At 37.5% G+C, this 17,889-nt stretch overlaps 1 protein-coding gene across 3 annotated transcripts in view; it reads left to right on the top strand.

Annotated features, from left to right (window-relative positions):
* Positions 1-17,889, top strand: part of TMEM117 (transmembrane protein 117) — a 537,774-nt gene that overhangs the window by 336,061 nt on the left and 183,824 nt on the right. For all 3 annotated transcript variants that reach the window (XM_030835330.2, XM_030835335.2, XM_060306499.1), the window contains one exon: positions 3,146-3,243. In XM_030835330.2, coding sequence (XP_030691190.1) covers positions 3,146-3,243 — 98 coding nt within the window. The remainder of the gene's footprint in view (positions 1-3,145; positions 3,244-17,889) is intronic.

Genomic DNA, 17,889 nt, shown 5'->3' with positions numbered 1-17,889 from the left:
TAACACCTGCTAACATGTATTGTGTGCCTATAGATGATGAATAAGAAACTGAGACACAGTGGTTGATTACTTTGCCCCAAATCAAAAAATAGTAAGAGACAAAACTTGGATTAGAAGCCAGGGAGGCTGGCCCCAGAGCTGGTGCACATAACAGTACATTAGAAGTGTGACCCTGCTCACTAACTTCTCTTTCTCCATGGGCGAAAGGCAGGATATAATGACTTATTTTATAAAGTTGCTACAACAATTCTTAAGAAGAATACATCTAAGAGCTTTGTAATCCATGAAGCTCTCTAGCAAATGCAAGATATTACCGATGCCATTGTATCTTCTTGCTGCCCTTGTTACCACCATGTCATATAGGCTAAACTCACAGAGGAGCGAAGTTTTCACTTAGATTGCTATAGAGATCACTTGCTTTTATGATCATTTACTGACTTTTAAATCTCAACATGCATGTTCCTGCTCAGATTGTACTATACTCAAGCCCCAAGATAAGCTTATATTCTACTGAGAAAGACTGCCAACAAGGCATAATGTGATAAGGGGCGTAATGAAGTTCTGAGTTTTTTGCAAAGACCTAGCAGAGAGGAAAGGAGAAGGGAAGGATTGTGAGACTCAAAGATTTAGACAAATGTCTCCCAGCTTAGAAAGAAAGACCAGCAATTTCAAATTCTAATAATCTTCCCTGGAGTGAAGCATCAACAAGTTTCACATTGTATTTATGCTACACAGCAATATTTTTGCATTGTCCTCAGTCCCCCCTTTCCTGCATGTATTCCCACAAAGACTGTCCTTGACCAACACCAGAAATGAATTTGATTTCTCTAATGCAGAAGGTAATTGGATTTTTCTTTATTGAATGCATCCCTTTAATGACTTTCTCTGCTCCTGCCAATTTAGCTGCAAGTGACCTGACATTGATCTGATGATATGACTTAAAGAGTTGGAGCTGAGAGTGAAAAAGACCAGCTGTCTGGCATCAGAAAAAATGTTTTTTGCCTCATCTTGCTATTTTCCTGAGAAAATCCTTTGTCCTTGAATGTCATTTTTCCAAAACATGCTGCTGTGATAATTGGTCATATAGCAGCCGATTGCTTCCTTCTAGAAAATATGATAAGTATTTCCCAGAAATTCAAAGGATCGTGAGACATTACTACAAACAACTCTATGCCAATAAAATGGACAACCTGGAAGAAATGGACACATTCTTAGAAAAGCACAACCTTCCGAGACGGAACCAGGAAGAAATAGAAAATATAAACAGACTAATCACAAGCACTGAAATTGAAACTGTGAATAAAAATCTTCCAGCAAACAAAAGCCCAGGACCAGATGGCTTCTCAGGCAAATTCTATCAAACATTTAGAAGAGCTAACACCTATCCTTCTCAAACTCTTTCAAAATATAGCAGAGGAAGGAACACTCCCAAACTCATTCTACAAGGACACAATCACCCTGATACCAAAACCAGACAAAGATGACACACACAAAAAAAACTACAGGCCAATATCACTGATGAACATAGATGCCAAAAACCTCAACAAAATACTAGCAAACAGAATCCAACAGCACATTAAAAGGATTATACACTGTGATCAAGTGGGGTTTATCCCAGGAATGCAAGGATTCTTCCATATACACAAATCAATCAATGTGATACACCATATTAACAAATTGAAGGAGAAAAACCATATGATCATATCAATAGATGGAGAAAAAGCTTTTGACAAAATTTAACACCCATTTATGATAAAAACCCTCCAGAAAGTAAGCATAGAGGCAACTTACCTCAACATAATAAAGGCCATATATGACAAACCCACAGCCAACATTGCTCTCAATGGTGAAAAACTGAAACCATTTCCACTAAGATCAGGAACAAGACAAGGTTGCCCACTCTCACCACTCTTATTCAACATAGTTTTGGAAGTTTTAGCCACAGCAATCAGAGGAGAAAAAGAAATAAAAAGAATCCAAATAGGAAAAGAAGAAGTAAAACTGTCACTGTTTGCAGATGACATGATACTATACATAGAGAATCCTAAAGATGCTACCAGAAAACTACTAGAGCTAATCAATGAATTTGGTAAAGTAGCAGGATACAAAATTAATGCACAGAAATCTCTGGCATTCCTATACACTAAGGATGAAAAATCTGAAAGTTAAATGAAGAAAACACTCCCATTTACCACTGCAACAAAAAGAATAAAATACCTAGGAACAAACCTACCTAAGGAAACAAAAGACCAATAGGCAGAAAACTATAAGACAATGATGAAGAAATTAAAGATGATACAAACAGATGGAGAGATATGCCATGTCTTGGATTAGAAGAATCAACATTGTGAAAATGACTATACTACCCAAAGCATTCTACAGATTCAGTGCAATCCCTATCAAACTACCAATGGCATTTTTCACAGAACTAGAACAAAAAATTTCACAGTTTGTATGGAAACACAAAAGACCCTGAATAGCCAAAGCAATCTTGAGAAAGAAAAATGGAGCTGGAGGAATCAGGCTCCCACAGTTGGAGGGAATGGTGAAAACATCACAGTGGTGATGTGACTTTACCCAAGACGGGCAGGATTTGTGCACCTGAGAAAAAGAGGTGGAACACTTTTGGAACAATACTGGATAATTAGAATAATATGCCATAAAAAGGGTTCATGGCTTATATCTCACACATCATTGAAGGGAAAAAGGGAGAGAAAGGAAGGTAATATTTTGACTAGTGATATAGGTAAAAATCTAGACACATCAGGAAATGTTTGAATTTTGGAGTTTCTGATTTAGACAAACTTAAAAAGAATATGACATTTTATTTATTATGTTTTTGTTTCTATGGAGAAGTTAATAGTATCTTAAAGATGCCTCCTTGGATAAGGTAATCTTGATGTTTTTTTTAAAAAATATCACTATTTGATACGTTGAACAGCCTTAAATATGCTCATTCATTATGTGAAGTCAAATGAACTGTTAAAACTTTTAACTGAAGTATATTCTAATTTTCATCTCTGCATATATTCTAATGTTAAAATACATACATATTTTATTCTTAACAAAATGTGAATTATATACATATTTAAACCTGAATGGAAGATTTCTGAAAGTGCTAAATAAGTTTCTTTCATTGCTTCAGGTCACTGATATGATGCTTCAGGACAAGCCCTATCCTGATTGGGGAAAATCTGCAAGAGCTTTCTGGAAGAAAGGAAATGTTAGGATTATTTTATTCTGGTAAGAGATTGTTTCATTTATTGACATATGTCTTGCCTCATTCACAAGGACTTGCGGTGGATTTCGTTTTCTTTAGATATATAAAATTCTGTCTAGAGAGGCACTTCTAGTGGACACTGTGCTCCATTAAAATGATGAAAACCATTATCCTATTTATCAATTAATTTCTGCTTACACATTGTTGCATATACACAGTTACAAGAGATACATTTACTAATATAGTAAAGCGAATAAGATTTTACCAGAGGTAAGTAGGTTTTTGAGTCAGCAAAAATAAGCTATAAGTTTCATCAATGGAATCGGGTATAAAAATGTCCCCAGTGAGTACTGAATTTCCAGTGTATTTGACAGGATATAATTTTGCTTTGAAGAAATCATACAGTGAAGGAACCTCTTTACAGACCACATCTGGCTCTTTGGCACTTCTTTTTGTACCAATAATTTCCTTTAGCTCTCCAGCCCAATCATTGCAATTAAAAAACAATCCATGTCTTATGGAACTTTGTCTTTTGTGGAGTCAACATTATTTATGTATATCTGAAGAAGGTAGACAGAAATGGTAGGAATATAGAGACAGCAAGAAGGGCACTTCCACCAGGCCATGTGACAGTGATTCAACCCGATGTATGAAAAGTTATCTACATTAACACCCAGAAGCCTTGTAATTGATGATGACTTGTGCTTCCTAAATTGCATTCTGTTCACCTGCCTTTCAAAATGAAAAAAAAAAGAAGTCTGTTTATTCTTGGATCTAACTCTGAGGGTTGATTTTTTTCATGTACAAGCTACAAAAGTCATGGTCACTAAGTACTTGGGGGAAAATATACACTCTAAGCTATCTTTGTGCTTTAGCACTATTACTAAATGTTGCTTCAGATGTATGGCATTTTGAACTCAATTAACAGCAAGTAAACAAAAAGTAGATTTTTCAATAACGTTGTAAAAATGAATATGATTTTGTAGATGTTTATTCACAACTTGCCTCAGAGTCAAGTGTGGCCTATTTTATGGCACATTTCCTTCATATTGTTTCCTGTTTGTAAGTTCCCCATGTAGCTTGACTAAATAATATGTAATATTATAATTTTAGCAAGTATTCATTGAAGATATGTTTTGCTCCAGGCAGTATGCTAAGAACTTACTCATTTAATCCTGATAACCCTGTAAGTAAATGCTATTATTATAAGCATAGGTCTCTGAATTCAGGGCCCCAGTTACTAAGCATTATATTAGACTGTCTCTAGAAAAACAAAGGATACATCGGTGTGCAAATTCCAAATGATTATCCTTAATCCTTGTTTAGATAATGGTGCTAAACAAGAACGTGAGATTCTGGGAAATCATTCTACCCCATAGAATTCTGTACAGGGGTTTTAAGAATCATAATTTAAAAGGAGATAAACTCTAATATTAAAAGTCTTTATGGACTATCTCTCTTTTAAAATATCTACTTACTATGTTTACAGATATTTTGTATCATTTAATGTATCTTCGAAGGCAGCCCATTGATTATTGTTCAATGTGGCCAGTTACCAAGGTCACACGTATATCATTTGCAAAGATGAGCCATGCATATCTGAATGCCTCTATTATTGTTGTCATTAGCTACTCTTAGTTGCAATTGTTGTTCCAGAGGAGAGGAATCCATACTAGATTTTTCCTTAATCATCTTAGTACATTTTCCTTGAACGTTATTACTCAAATCTATGTATTACCAATCTCTGTTTATACAAGTGTGTTTATTTTTGACATATGTGATAACACAGTCCCAATGGATAATCTAAAGAGTATTTTGAATGTTGTAAAATAATTTAGTCACTGATAAATAGATAATATTCTTAAATGGAGAGCAAACTAAAATTCACACTTATCCTTGTAGTCATTGTTTCTGTAAAATTATTGATTATTAGGTAATATATTTGAGAGATGATTTTTATTGTTATGTTTCAGAAGTAATATTTCAAATCATGGAGAGCATAAAACAACTGGAGGAAAATTTAAATGCCGCTTTGAATATATTTTTTCCTATTTTATCCATTACATACCGTTAGATTATCTTGACAACAGTATTCATGGTTTTAAAAGAGAAAAATCTGATGCAAAATATTGAACATGGAAATTATGTGGGAAGCAAAAAAATCTCCCTTTTTGTTCATACTTTTCAGATAAAAGGGATTTAGCAAGTGTAAAGGGCATTTGTTTTTTTAGCTCTAGGAGATAAAAATACAGAAATCATTGGCAAGGTTTTAAATGAAATAAAAGATAGTATTTACATACTATGTGTCACCCACTCAAAAAGAGGTATTCTCTTTTGGTTTTACCCTAGTTAAGGAGAGACATATTCGTGTAATAAATCTGTGGTGAAGAAATTTTGCAAAGGAAAGCTTTTATACATTGCAATGTGATTATGAGTTTAAACAGTACAACATGCAATTTTGTTGTAGTAAACTTACCTTTACCTAGGTGTAGCTGCTTTAACTCACAAATGCCTGTCAGAAACTATTTCGTTTGCAACTGTGTGTCTAAGTTCTTTCTGATTCTTAGTGATAGATGTCTCTACATTGGAAAGAATGGTTCCTATTTTTCTGTAATTGTGCAAAGATGAGTCTGCTATAACACATGGGCCTTTATGCCTGGGAGGAGACTAAATTGTGGTTGATTTGAAAATACTAAATGGGAAAGGGCAGACCATTTATAGAACTTCCCTTCCAAAGCCCCATTCCCAGCCCTTTTGCTAATTAAAAAGAATAAAAATTTAAAATCAAAATCCTAGGTTAATGCCATATACTGTTCTATTTTCCAGAGGGGCTACCAATACCCCTTTTCACTCACCTGTGTCTGAAGTAAATGTATACATAAATGTAGACATAAAAAAAATAAGTAGTATGATATTTATATTAGCTTCTATCTCCTCACTTTATTTACTCTCTAGAGACAAAATTTATATGCTTTTGAGGGGAAGCATCTTGGGATATTTCCCAAAGGCTCAACTTTTTAAAAAATAAGGAAGACACTCTTCTGTGATTAGTCGGGGAATTGGTGGAGGAAGGAGTTGGGAGAGCTCGTGGTCATTAGGGCTTCCTGGATAATTCAATTCCTTGCCTTGGAGACACACGAGAGGTTTGTACCTTTCTGCCCCCTCTGATCACATGACTTGCTTAGACCAATTAAAATGTGAGTGAAAGAGGCTTGTGTCACCTCTAGAAGCATTTAATTGCTAGCGAGAAGCACTGAAAGGGGCTCCTTTCTAGGTAGCCATTGTGGAAGTCTGTGTCTAGCTGGAGCACTTGTCATTCAGGTTCCCTGAATGACCTGGATAAGCCCAGCATCCTTTACAACACATGTAGTGTGAGCGAGGAATATACCTCTGCAAATGGTAAGCCATTGAGATTGGGGGATTATTTGATACTGCAACATAAACCAGCCTATCCTGATGTATCCAGTCACTGATCCTTGGAAATGGAGTGCTGTCACAGCAGAAAGCAGAAATTTTAGTCTTGAGGGCTGGACAGCAAATGGCAAGAAAACTAATGAAGGCTGGAAAGATAGTAATACAGGTATTATAGTGGCAAAGCATTTGGTAAAAACTGTGGTCTGTGATTACTTAGATGCCTGGAAATTGGAAAACATAGTGCATTGCTGTGTACATCTGTGTACAACTGTCCACTTCAATTCCACTCTGTTGCACAGAAAAAATTATGTGGGGTTTTTTTGATGATTAGTATATTTATATTTTTTAAAAGTACTTTATCTAGTGCTCTCATGGTTTGGGTGGGCATCTTTTGATCATGATTAACTTTATTCTTGACTGAGAAACAAATGAGCTGCTGCTGGTTTTCCTGCTTTGAGTTTCATGGTTATTATTCAAGTCTAACAAGGTTGTTTAACTTTGACCATTCAAGAGCTAATCAAGAAACAATTATTGTCTTTTTTTTTTTTAATGGGGAAACTTCTTTATTTTTTTTATTTTTATTTTTTTAACATCTTTATTGGAGTATAATTGCTTTACAATGGTGTGTTAGTTTCTGCTTTAGAACAAAGTGAACCAGCTATACATATACATATCCCCATATCTCTTCCCTCTCGCATCTCCCTCCCTCCCACACTCCCTATCCCACCCCTCTAGGTGGTCACAAAGCACCGAGCTGATCTCCCTGTGCTATGCGGCTGCTTCCCACTAGCTACCTATTTTACATTTGGTGGCGTATATATGTCCATGCCACTCTCTCGCTTTGTCCCAGCTTACCCTTCCCCCTCCCTGTGTCCTCAAGTACATTCTCTAGTAGGTCTGAGTCTTTATTCCCATCCTTCCCCTAGGTTCTTCATTACCATTTCTTTTTTTTTTAGATTCCATATATATGTGTTAGCATACGGTATTTGTTTTTCTCTTTCTGACTTCACTCTGTATGACAGACTCTAAGTCCATCCACCTCACTGCAAATAACTCAATTTTGTTTCTTTTTATGGCTGAGTAATATTCCATTGTATATATGTGCCACATCTTCTTTATCCATTCATCTGTCGATGGACACTAAGGTTACTTCCATGTCCTGGCTATTGTAAATAGAGCTGCAATGAACATTGTGGTACATGACTCTTTTTGAATTATGGTTTTCTCAGGGTATATGCCCAGTAGTGGGATTGCTGGGTCGTATGTTAGTTCTCTTTGTAGTTTTTTAAGGAACCTCCATACTGTTCTGCATAGTGGCTATATCAATTTACATTCCCACCAATAGTGCAAGAGGGTTCCCTTTTCTCCATACCCTCTCCAGCGTTTATTGTATGTAGGTATTTTGATGATGGCTATTCTGACTGGTGTGAGGTGATATCTCATTGTAGTTTTGATTTGCACTTCTCTAATGATTAATGATGTTGAGCATTCTTTCATGTGTTTGTTGGCAATCTGTATATCTTCTTTGGAGAAATGTCTATTTATATCTTCTGCCCATGTTTGGATTGGGTTGTTTGTTTTTTTTTGATATTGAGCTGCATGAGCTGCTTGTAAATTTTGGAGATTAATCCTTTGTCATTTGCTTCATTTGCAAATATTTTCTCCCATTCTGAGGGTTTTCTTTTCATCTTGTTTATGGTTTCCTTTGCTGTGCAAAAGCTTTTAAGTTTCATTGGGTCCCATTTGTTTATTTTTATTTTTATTTCCATTTCTCTGGGAGGTGGGTCAAAAGGATCTTGCTGTGATTTATGTCATAGAGTGTTCTGCCTATATTTTCCTCTAAGAGTTTTATAGTGTCAGGCCTTACATTTAGGTCTTTAATCCATTTTGAGCTTATTTTTGTGTATGGTGTTAGGGAGTGTTCTAATTTTATTCTTTTCCATGTAGCTATCCAGTTTTCCCAGCACCACTTATTGAAGAGGCTGTCTTTTCTCCATTGTATATTCTTGCCTCCTTTATCAAAAGTAAGGTGACCCTATGTGCGTGGGTTTATCTCTGGGCTTTCTATTCTGTTCCATTGATCTATATTTCTGTTTTTGTGCCAGTACCATACTGTCTTGATTACCATAGCTTTGTAGTATAGTCTGAACTCAGGGAGACTGATTCCTCCAGCTCCATTTTTCTTTCTCACGATGGCTTTGGCTATTCGGGGTCTTTTGTGTTTCCGTACAAATTGTGAAATTTTTTGTTCTAGTTCTGTGAAAAATGCCATTGGTAGTTTGATAGGGATTGCATTGAATCTGTAGATTGCTTTGGGTAGTATAGTCATTTTCACAATGTTGATTCTTCCAATCCAAGATCATAGTATATCTCTCCATCTGTTTGTATCATCTTTAATTTCTTTCATCAGTGTCTTATAGTTTTCTGCATACAGGTCTTTTGTCTCCTTAGGTAAATTTGTTCCTAGGTATTTGATTCTTTTTGTTGCAATGGTAAATGGGAGTGTTTGCTTAATTTCACTTTGAGAAACAGTTATTGTCTTAACATACATGTGTGGAAGAGTGACATGATAATAATAATAATAAATGGAATAAACTAATAAAAACGACCTGAGAATCAGGGGAAATGTCAGTTAGAAGGGTTTTAGTAATAGCTCTACTAATATCCAACTGTGTGACCTGTATGACTACTTTGAGTTTCCATTTTCTTTTCTGTAAAAGGGATGTTTTGTTATTTTTTGTGGTCCTTTTCAGCTCTACAATGCTATTTTCTACTGTAAGATTAAGGTGTGGGAGAGTGAGTAATTCTGTCTGCTTTGCTCCAGAGGCCAGAATATGGACTGCTATAGTCTGAATGTTTGTATCCCTCCAAAATTCCTGTGTTGAAATCCTAATGCCCTATGTGATGGTATTAGGCAGTGGGGCCTTTGGAAAGTGCTTAGGTCATGATGGTGGAGCCCTCAGAAATGGGATAAGTGAGTTTATAAAAAAGGCCTCACAGAGACCCCTAGCCCTTTCCACCATGTGAGGACACAGAGAGAAGGTGCCAGCTATGAATTAGGAAGGAGGCGCTTACCAAACATAACCATGCTGGTGCCTTTATCTTGGACTTCCAGCCTCCAGAATTGTGAGAAATAAATATCTGTTGTATATAAGCCACCCAGTGTGTGATACTTTGTCATAAAAGCCCAAATGGACTAAGATATGAGTCAATGAGTGTTAAGTCACATGGAAGCAGCTTTGGATACATGTATGAAAGAATTCCCTAATAATGAGAGCGTCTGAGTGCTGAATGAGCCTGCCTGATGAACTGCTGAAATCCCCATCAGTGGAAGTATTCCTGCCAAGGCTACATAGTCCTTCAGGGTTGCTATACAGGATTTTCACAATGAATGAGAAAAAAGTAAATCACTTTAAATTTTCATCAAACTTGAAGGTTCTGTGACTCGACATTTTTAACTAGAAAAGTACTGCATATTGATTTTTAATAGAGAGGATGCTAATTATATTTTAATATGCTCCATAATCCCATCATCATTATGAACAGAATTTTTACATTAGACAATGATTCATGAAAGGTTCCAGGGGCAACTAGATTATGCACAGCATTCTTCCTCACTTCTCAAATAATAAATTAGCCCATATCTTCTCTCTGGATGGATTTTGTCTTTTTGCCTTCAGCCTTCCTTCTATCTCAACATGTCTCTTTAATTAAAAGCTGCCTCTGTGAGGAAAAGCAGAACATTTTTAGCCCAAAGCATGTAACTGTACCTACTGAATCAGTCACCTTAACTTTAAACATTGCACTAAATTAACAAGCTCCATTTAAATCTGGCTACTTCTCAGCAGAAGAATCCAAGGATATGCTTCACCTGGTTTTCTTGCTAGATGTTGTTTCCTACTTCTGGCTAAAAAGATGATTGATGTTGCATTACTGTTTTGTTGAATTAATGTGTTGTCATATTATTTAGAGATTTTCATTTAAAAAGTAAATTCTGTATTTATATCTGAGGGATTTAACTCTCAGGTGTATATTTATGCCTGGGCATTAACACAATCCCATGCCCTTCGAGACTTAATTTTGCTGAATTAAGAGCAAGTCTTGTTTGCATTTAACTTATTTAAGTAAATACTTAAGCTCTGAGTACAATATGAAATAGTGGTTAGAAGCAGACTCTGAAGCCAGTTGCCTGGCTTTCGGTCCTGGTTTTACTACTTACTATTGTGTTAGTTGTTTTAACTGGTATTATGACATGTTATGACTGGTATTATGAGCACCAGGTGCTCTCCATGTTGCTGAGAATACAACTTTGAGAGAGAAAATAAGGACTCTGACAGCATAATTTTCTATCCAGTGAGAAATATGGGGGCAGGAGGTAATACCCACCAAGGTGTAGGTTCAAGGTGAGCTCTCAGGATGGTTTTGCTAGGGCTGAAATGTCATCTCAGGATAAGTAGGGGCCAGAAACATCATGATTGGTTAGGTATGTCGAGTGAGGTAGAGGGAGAAGTTTAGGGTATCGTTGAGTAGTTAGGCTTGAGCAGCTGAACAGGAGCTTATGTTACTCACTGAGACAGGAGATCCTGGCGGAGAACTGAGTCTTAAATGGAGGCATAATGAATCCAGGCTTGAGCATGCTGAACTTGATGTACTAATTGAGATACCTAGTAAGCAGGTCCTTATATGGGATCTGAAGCTGAGGAGTGAGGGAGTGAGGTCTGAGACAGAAATATAACTAACATTTATTTCTTGGTTTACATTTTTATACTTTTGTAGATGTCATTATCTACATGTATGGGGTATTTGAGTGGGTGTACAGTGAAAATAAAAGATCTACTAGAGTAAACCTACGGAGCTCTTTTATTTGGGAGCAGGCAGAAGAGGCATCTGGAGAGAAGACAGAGAAAGAGGGGACAAAAAGAATGAAAAGTCCAAAAAGGGTGTGTCATAGATGCCAAGAGAAGAGAGAATATCAAGAGATATAACAATGTCAATAGTCAAATGCTAGCAATATATCAAATAATATCAAAATGCAAAGTGTCTATGGGATTTCACTCTAAGAGGACCATCAGTGATGAGCTTGGCAAGAATGTTTTTGCAGAATGTTGCTGATAGATGCTAGACTTGTACCGGGTCAACCCACGATTAGGACAGGAGGAAATAGGAGCAGGGAGGATATTCAGAAGGTGAGAGAGAAGGCTGGAGAGATATCTATATTTAAACATGAATAATCCCCAGGAAAATTTTAAATGTATTTACTGATTTGGCTATTAATTGATTTGTCTTGTCCAGAGCATATTCATTTTTCTCCCAAGAGATAGAGGTCATTTCGAATTACTTGTTGCCCAGGTACTGAATAAAAGGCTCTTAAATTAAATTCTGTGGTGAAATTTCACTCTGTTATTCTCATTTTTTAGTAGAAAGAGAATAAATAGTTCATAGGGTTTTAAATTTAAAAACCTTTAAAAATTTAAAGAAATGCATTAAAATCAAAATGGTGGCTAAGTTCTCTACATATTTATGCTCAGATCACATTACTTGAGAGCAGGATAGCATCTCACTTATCGTGTCCCTAGGACTTAGCATGGTGCCTGGCACACAGTAAGCATTAAATACACTCTTGCTGAATTAACTACTTTGGTGAGGACTTTCAAGTATATAATACTCTAGGACAGTTTTGAAAATTTCTTTAGATAGAGGACTTCACTAAAGATGATAAAAGGATGATTAAAAGTATTTTGACTTTGTGATTAACTGATGCTTTATAAGAAGATATATAATCCTTATGAATTTTTTTCTGAAAAATTTTTAGAAATATTTATTTTCAGTATTTTTAAAAAATCGTCTTGGTTGCAAATTATGTGCTTTACCTACAACTAGAAGGTGCATTTAAAAATCGTGGGATATGTTTCTACAGTAATGCAATGTCAGCCCCACACTGACCGTGAGGGTCTTTAACTTAGGATCTTTTCCTCATCTCTTAAAGGTGAGTAAGGTTTAAGGAAAAAGGATTAATTAAACAGTGTTACATTAGTTACTAGTAACCTCCCTATTATAGGCCTTCATTCTAATAGCTAAAGCCTGGAATAGCAACTCTGAGTCCAAGAACAATCCTCCAATTTATGAATCTTTAAAAGAAAATACCCTTTAATAAAGGCTTGGAGATACTGCATAGTTTTTCTGTATAACAGCTGTTGGTAGAACATAGTTATTCCTCTTCAGTCTTAAATTTATTGGTTGAATGGAATACTCCCCTGAGCTGGGAGACCTAAGTCATACTTATTAAATTTCTAAAGTATAGGTCATGTTTTCAAAGGTCCCTGAGTTCATATATAATAGTATAAATGCACAAAATTAAAATAGAAACAATAAATTCTAGAAGAATAGAAAGCAACATTTAACCAAGTTTAGTGACTCGATCCATTTCAGCAGTGTGGGAAACCCTGCCTGTCTTTTCCTTCTTTGTCATGAGTGTGTGCCCCCTGTCGCACCATCTCTAATAGACGAAAAATGCAAATCTTTCATATTAACAAAACTCCAAGTATTTCTATGACTCCATCTGTTAGAAAGCCCAGATATTATTTTCACTTTTGCTATTTCCCCACATCTCCCAGTAACCATTGGTAGAATTCTTTGAGGTATTTATCTTCATCCTGCAAATATTTACAAAGTGGCCACAATACAAATGTCTTAGAGTAAAATGTCTTTGCTAGCATAAAAATCCTCCTTAAAAACATGTTTGTTTTTATGTGCTTTGGTCAAACCTGCCTATTAGGATTAAGGTTTCCTATTCAGGAGACAATTATCATATCAGAAGAGCTGTCATTCTTTATTTAAATCCCTCCCATCAGCTTTTTGTAGATTGAATGGGCTGAGAAAAACATCTCGGTGTCACCAAGGTACAGCTGGTTGTTTAGTGCCCATGATTCACTATGGTTCACATCCAATGCTGGGATCTGCAAGCCACCAATTCAGTTTTTTGGTACATTAGTCACTGTTGGAAACTCACAACTGATCAATTTTCAAACCAGAATTGCTGGTAACTAATACTCCGATGTTCTCTTCAAGGCAACTCTTTTATCATTATCAACTGGAAGTGAATCATTGTTTATTTCATGAACCACTGATCAAAATTAAGGGAGATGAAGAGTGCAGGCAGGGTTCATCCAAAACAAGCTGAGGCCTCTGACAGTCCCCATCAATGTGCAGTTTCTTTCTGGTACCAGACTGCTGCTATCACCCAGATCTAATATGAATTCACCCCATTAGCTCTGGTCCCAAAATGCCAGCTCTTGTTTTCAGAGTATCCTATTCCTACATTCCCCTCACCCCTGCCGGCCAGAGCTCCCTGTGCCTTCTCTCTTTAGAAGAAGGGATGGAGGCATTAACCATATTAAAGGCTGAAATGCTTTGATGTTTGCTGTTGCACCTAGGAAGCTTTCTGATGAACTAGAGGTAGAATGTATAGGCAGGTGTCAAATCAGATGAGGCACTCTGAGTTTGTCCTCACATGTATATTTATTAGCCTAAAGGTTAAATATAGTCTGATTATAATGGCTGGGCATATAAGTAACCCACATTCTGGAAACCAAACAAGAACCAATGTCTCCATACGTAAGCTGGACGAAGCTTTGCTATTGAGTGAAAAACAAAAATTCAAGCTTGTCTCATACATTCATTCAATCATTCCTATTTGTTGACTGTGTTAGGTATTCTACTGGGAATGCAACAGTGAATAAGAAACATACCTAGTTCTTGCCCTCATGTAAGACTTACTGTATATCTTACCAACTAGCTTGCTGGTAGGATAGAAAAAAAAAAGAAATAATTTTAAAAAATTATAAATAACAGTAAGTTCTAGGAAGGAAACAAATGTCAGGGACTGTACCCCTTTCCAGTTCTCTCCCTCTTCAGGTCACATTTCTTGAAAGACTTGCCCCCACTCACTCTCCACCTTGTTATTTGCCAATTACACTGTCATCTCTTCTCTTCTACTCCATGGTGGTTTCTTGCCATCAGTTCTCCTGAATTTCAGCTTGTGTCACACTTCCACTGCACAAACCAGCACTGTTTTGGAGGTTAATCAAGCATTGGTGACTTTGGTGGGCCATCTTTTATTTAAAGTGGGCAGGTATGGAAGGACATAATTGAAAAGTAATACTTTGACTTTTTTTTTCCATCATTTTCAAAACTCAGCTTTACTGAGATATAATTTACATAAAATAAAATTTTATTTACAAAATTTTAAGTGTACATGGGAGTTTGGGATTAGCATAACATTGTGCTAATTAACACAACATTGTAAATCAACTATACTTAAATTAAAAAAAAAATAACACATGGAGAGGGACTTCCCTGGTGGTGCAGTGGCCAAGAATCTGCCTGCCAATGCAGGGGACACGGGTTCGATCCCTGGTCCGGAAAGATCCCACATGCCGCGAAGCAACTAAGCCCGTGCTCCACAACTACTGAGCCTGTGCTTCAGAGCCCAGGAGCCACAACTACTGAAGCCCACGTGCCACAACTACTGAAGCCCGCACACCTAAAGCCCGTGCTCTGCAGCAACAGAAGCCACCGCAATGAGAAGCCCGCGCACTGCAACGAAGAGCAACCCCCGCTTACCACAACGAAGACCCAACACAGCCAAAAACAAAATGTAAACAAATAAATAATATCCTGTGATAAACCACAATGGAAAAGAACAGGAAATATAATGCATATTTATGTAAAACCAAATCACCCCTGCACAGCAGAAACCAACACAACACTGCATATCAACTATACCTCAATAAAATAAAATTTTTAAATGTGGTATACCTGATGAAAGGCAAGTACAGTAAGCCATGGGCATAGCAGGTGGACTTAACCCAATCTCGTGAATCAGAAAGTTGCTCAAGCATTCCAGGAAAGGAAAGAACGTGTGCCAAGCTCTGAGGGGGCAAGCAGGGTGACCTTGATGAAACAAGTGAAGTCCGATAAGCCTAGAGCCTCATAAGCAGCACAGGGGACCAAGCTCATTACCGTAGGGGAGGGCCTGGGACTTCGTGTTTTTGCCAAGTTCTCCAAGCTCTTCTGATGCCCTGAGAACCACGGCCTTAGAAGAGTACTGCATGAGGCTCCGTTTCCCACACCAGGCCTCACCGGACGGAACTTGCCTCCTAACAGATCTTGCGTCAAGTCTCCACATTGTGCAATCCTCTATCACTTCTTCAATTTTTTTGCCGACTGTGGGTTTTTTTTTAATTATTATATGCCTTCATTTATTATTATTGTTTTTTAAATTGATGTATAGTTGACTTACGATGCTGTGCCAGCCTCAGGTGCTCAGCAAAGTGATTCAGTTATACATATACATATATATATATATACACATATATATTCTTTTTCACACTCTTTTCCATCATGATCCATCACAGGACATTGAACACAGCTCCCCATGCCATCCAGCAGGACCCCATTATCTGCTTTATATATAGTAGTTTTATGCCTGTATTTTAAAAATCAGCTTTCTTCAGGTGCAATTTATATACAACAAATTTTACCAATTTTAAGTAAGAAATTTCAATGAATTTTGACAAATGTATACAGTTTTAAAACCACCATCACCCAAAAAAGTTATTTTGTGCCCTTTGCAGTCAATCCTCTTCCCCATTCCCAGCCCTGGGCAACCACTAATCAGTTTTCTGAAAGAATAGTTTTGCCTTTTCTATAATTTCATATAAATGAAATTATACAGTATGTGGTCTTCCATGTCTAAGTTCTTTCATTTGTATAATGCTTTTGAGATTCGTCATTTTGATGTGCATATCAGTAGTTCATTCCTTTTAGTTGCTAATTCATATTCCATTGTGTGGATGACCATGGTTGTTCACCAGTGGATGGACGTGTGGGTTGTTTCTTTCTGGTACCAGACTGCTGCTATCACCCAGATCTGCACTCACTTTGCAAGGATGAATTAACATATTCTCTATCTTCTAGGATTCCAGCCCTGAGTGCGTACATCCTCAGCTCTGGTTCCCAGAAGTGTTTGTCTATTACAGATAAAAATTCTATTAAAAAAATAGTATAGGGCTTCCCTGGTGGCGCAGTGGTTGAGCGTCCGCCTGCCGACGCAGGGGACACGGGTTCGTGCCCCGGTCTGCGAAGATCCCACAGGCTGCGGAGCGGCTAGGCCCGTGAGCCATGGCCGCTGAGCCTTCGCGTCCGGAGCCTGTGCTCCGCAACGGGAGAGGCCACAACAGTGAGAGGCCCGCATACCACAAAAAAAAAAAAAAAAAAAAAATAGTATGAGTTTTTGTAGGAATGTGTTTTCATTTGTCTTCAGTAAATACCCAGGAGAGAGATCGCTGGGTCACATGGTAAATGTATGTTTAACTTTGTAAGAAACGGCCCAACTCCTTTCCAAAGTGGTCATTTTGTGTCCCACCTAAAGTGTGTGAGTGTTCCAGTTCCTCCACGTCCATGTCAACTCTTGGTCTGTCAGTCAGTTTTTTTTTTTTTGCAGTACACGGGCCTCTCCCATTGCAGAGCACAGGCTCCGGACGCGCAGGCTCAGCAGCCATGGCTCACGGGCCCAGCCGCTCCGCGACATGTGGGATCTTCCCGGACCGGGGCACGAACCTGTGTCCCCTGCATCGGCAGGCGGACTCTCAACCACTGTGCCACCAGGGAAGCCCTGTCAGTCATTTTTTTTAAAATTTTTATTGAATTATAGTTGATTTACAGTGTTTTGCTGTTTCAAGTGCACAGTAAAGTGATTCAGTTATACTTTTTCAGATTCTTTTCCATTATAAGTTATTACAAGATGTTGAATATAGTTGCCTGTGCTACACAGCAGGTCCCTGTTGGTTATCCATTCCACATACAGTAGTGTGTGTATGTTAATCCCAAACTCCCAATCCATCCCTCCCCACCCTCGCTATCCCCACGGGTAACCGTAAGTTTGTTCTCTATGTCTGTGAGTCTGTTTCTGTTTTGTGGATAAGTTCATTTGTATCATATTTTCGATTCCACATATAAGTGATATCATATGATATTTGTCTTTCTCTGACATCAGTCTTTTTAATTTTACCTGTTTCAGATTGTGTTTTAATAAAATCACTCTTCCTGCAGGAAGGAAAATGAGTTTGAAGGGACAAAAGACCCACTGGGTGGCTCTTGCGGGAGCCTAGGTGGGAGGCTCTGAGAGAATTAGAAAACCTACGGTCTACTTTCTCATCAGCAGACAGAGGGGCTGCAGGAAAGGAATTGTAAAG

This window comes from Globicephala melas, chromosome 10 (genome assembly GCF_963455315.2).
Source record: "Globicephala melas chromosome 10, mGloMel1.2, whole genome shotgun sequence".
Taxonomy (NCBI): domain Eukaryota; kingdom Metazoa; phylum Chordata; class Mammalia; order Artiodactyla; family Delphinidae; genus Globicephala; species Globicephala melas.
This window is presented reverse-complemented; position numbering and strand designations above follow the sequence as displayed.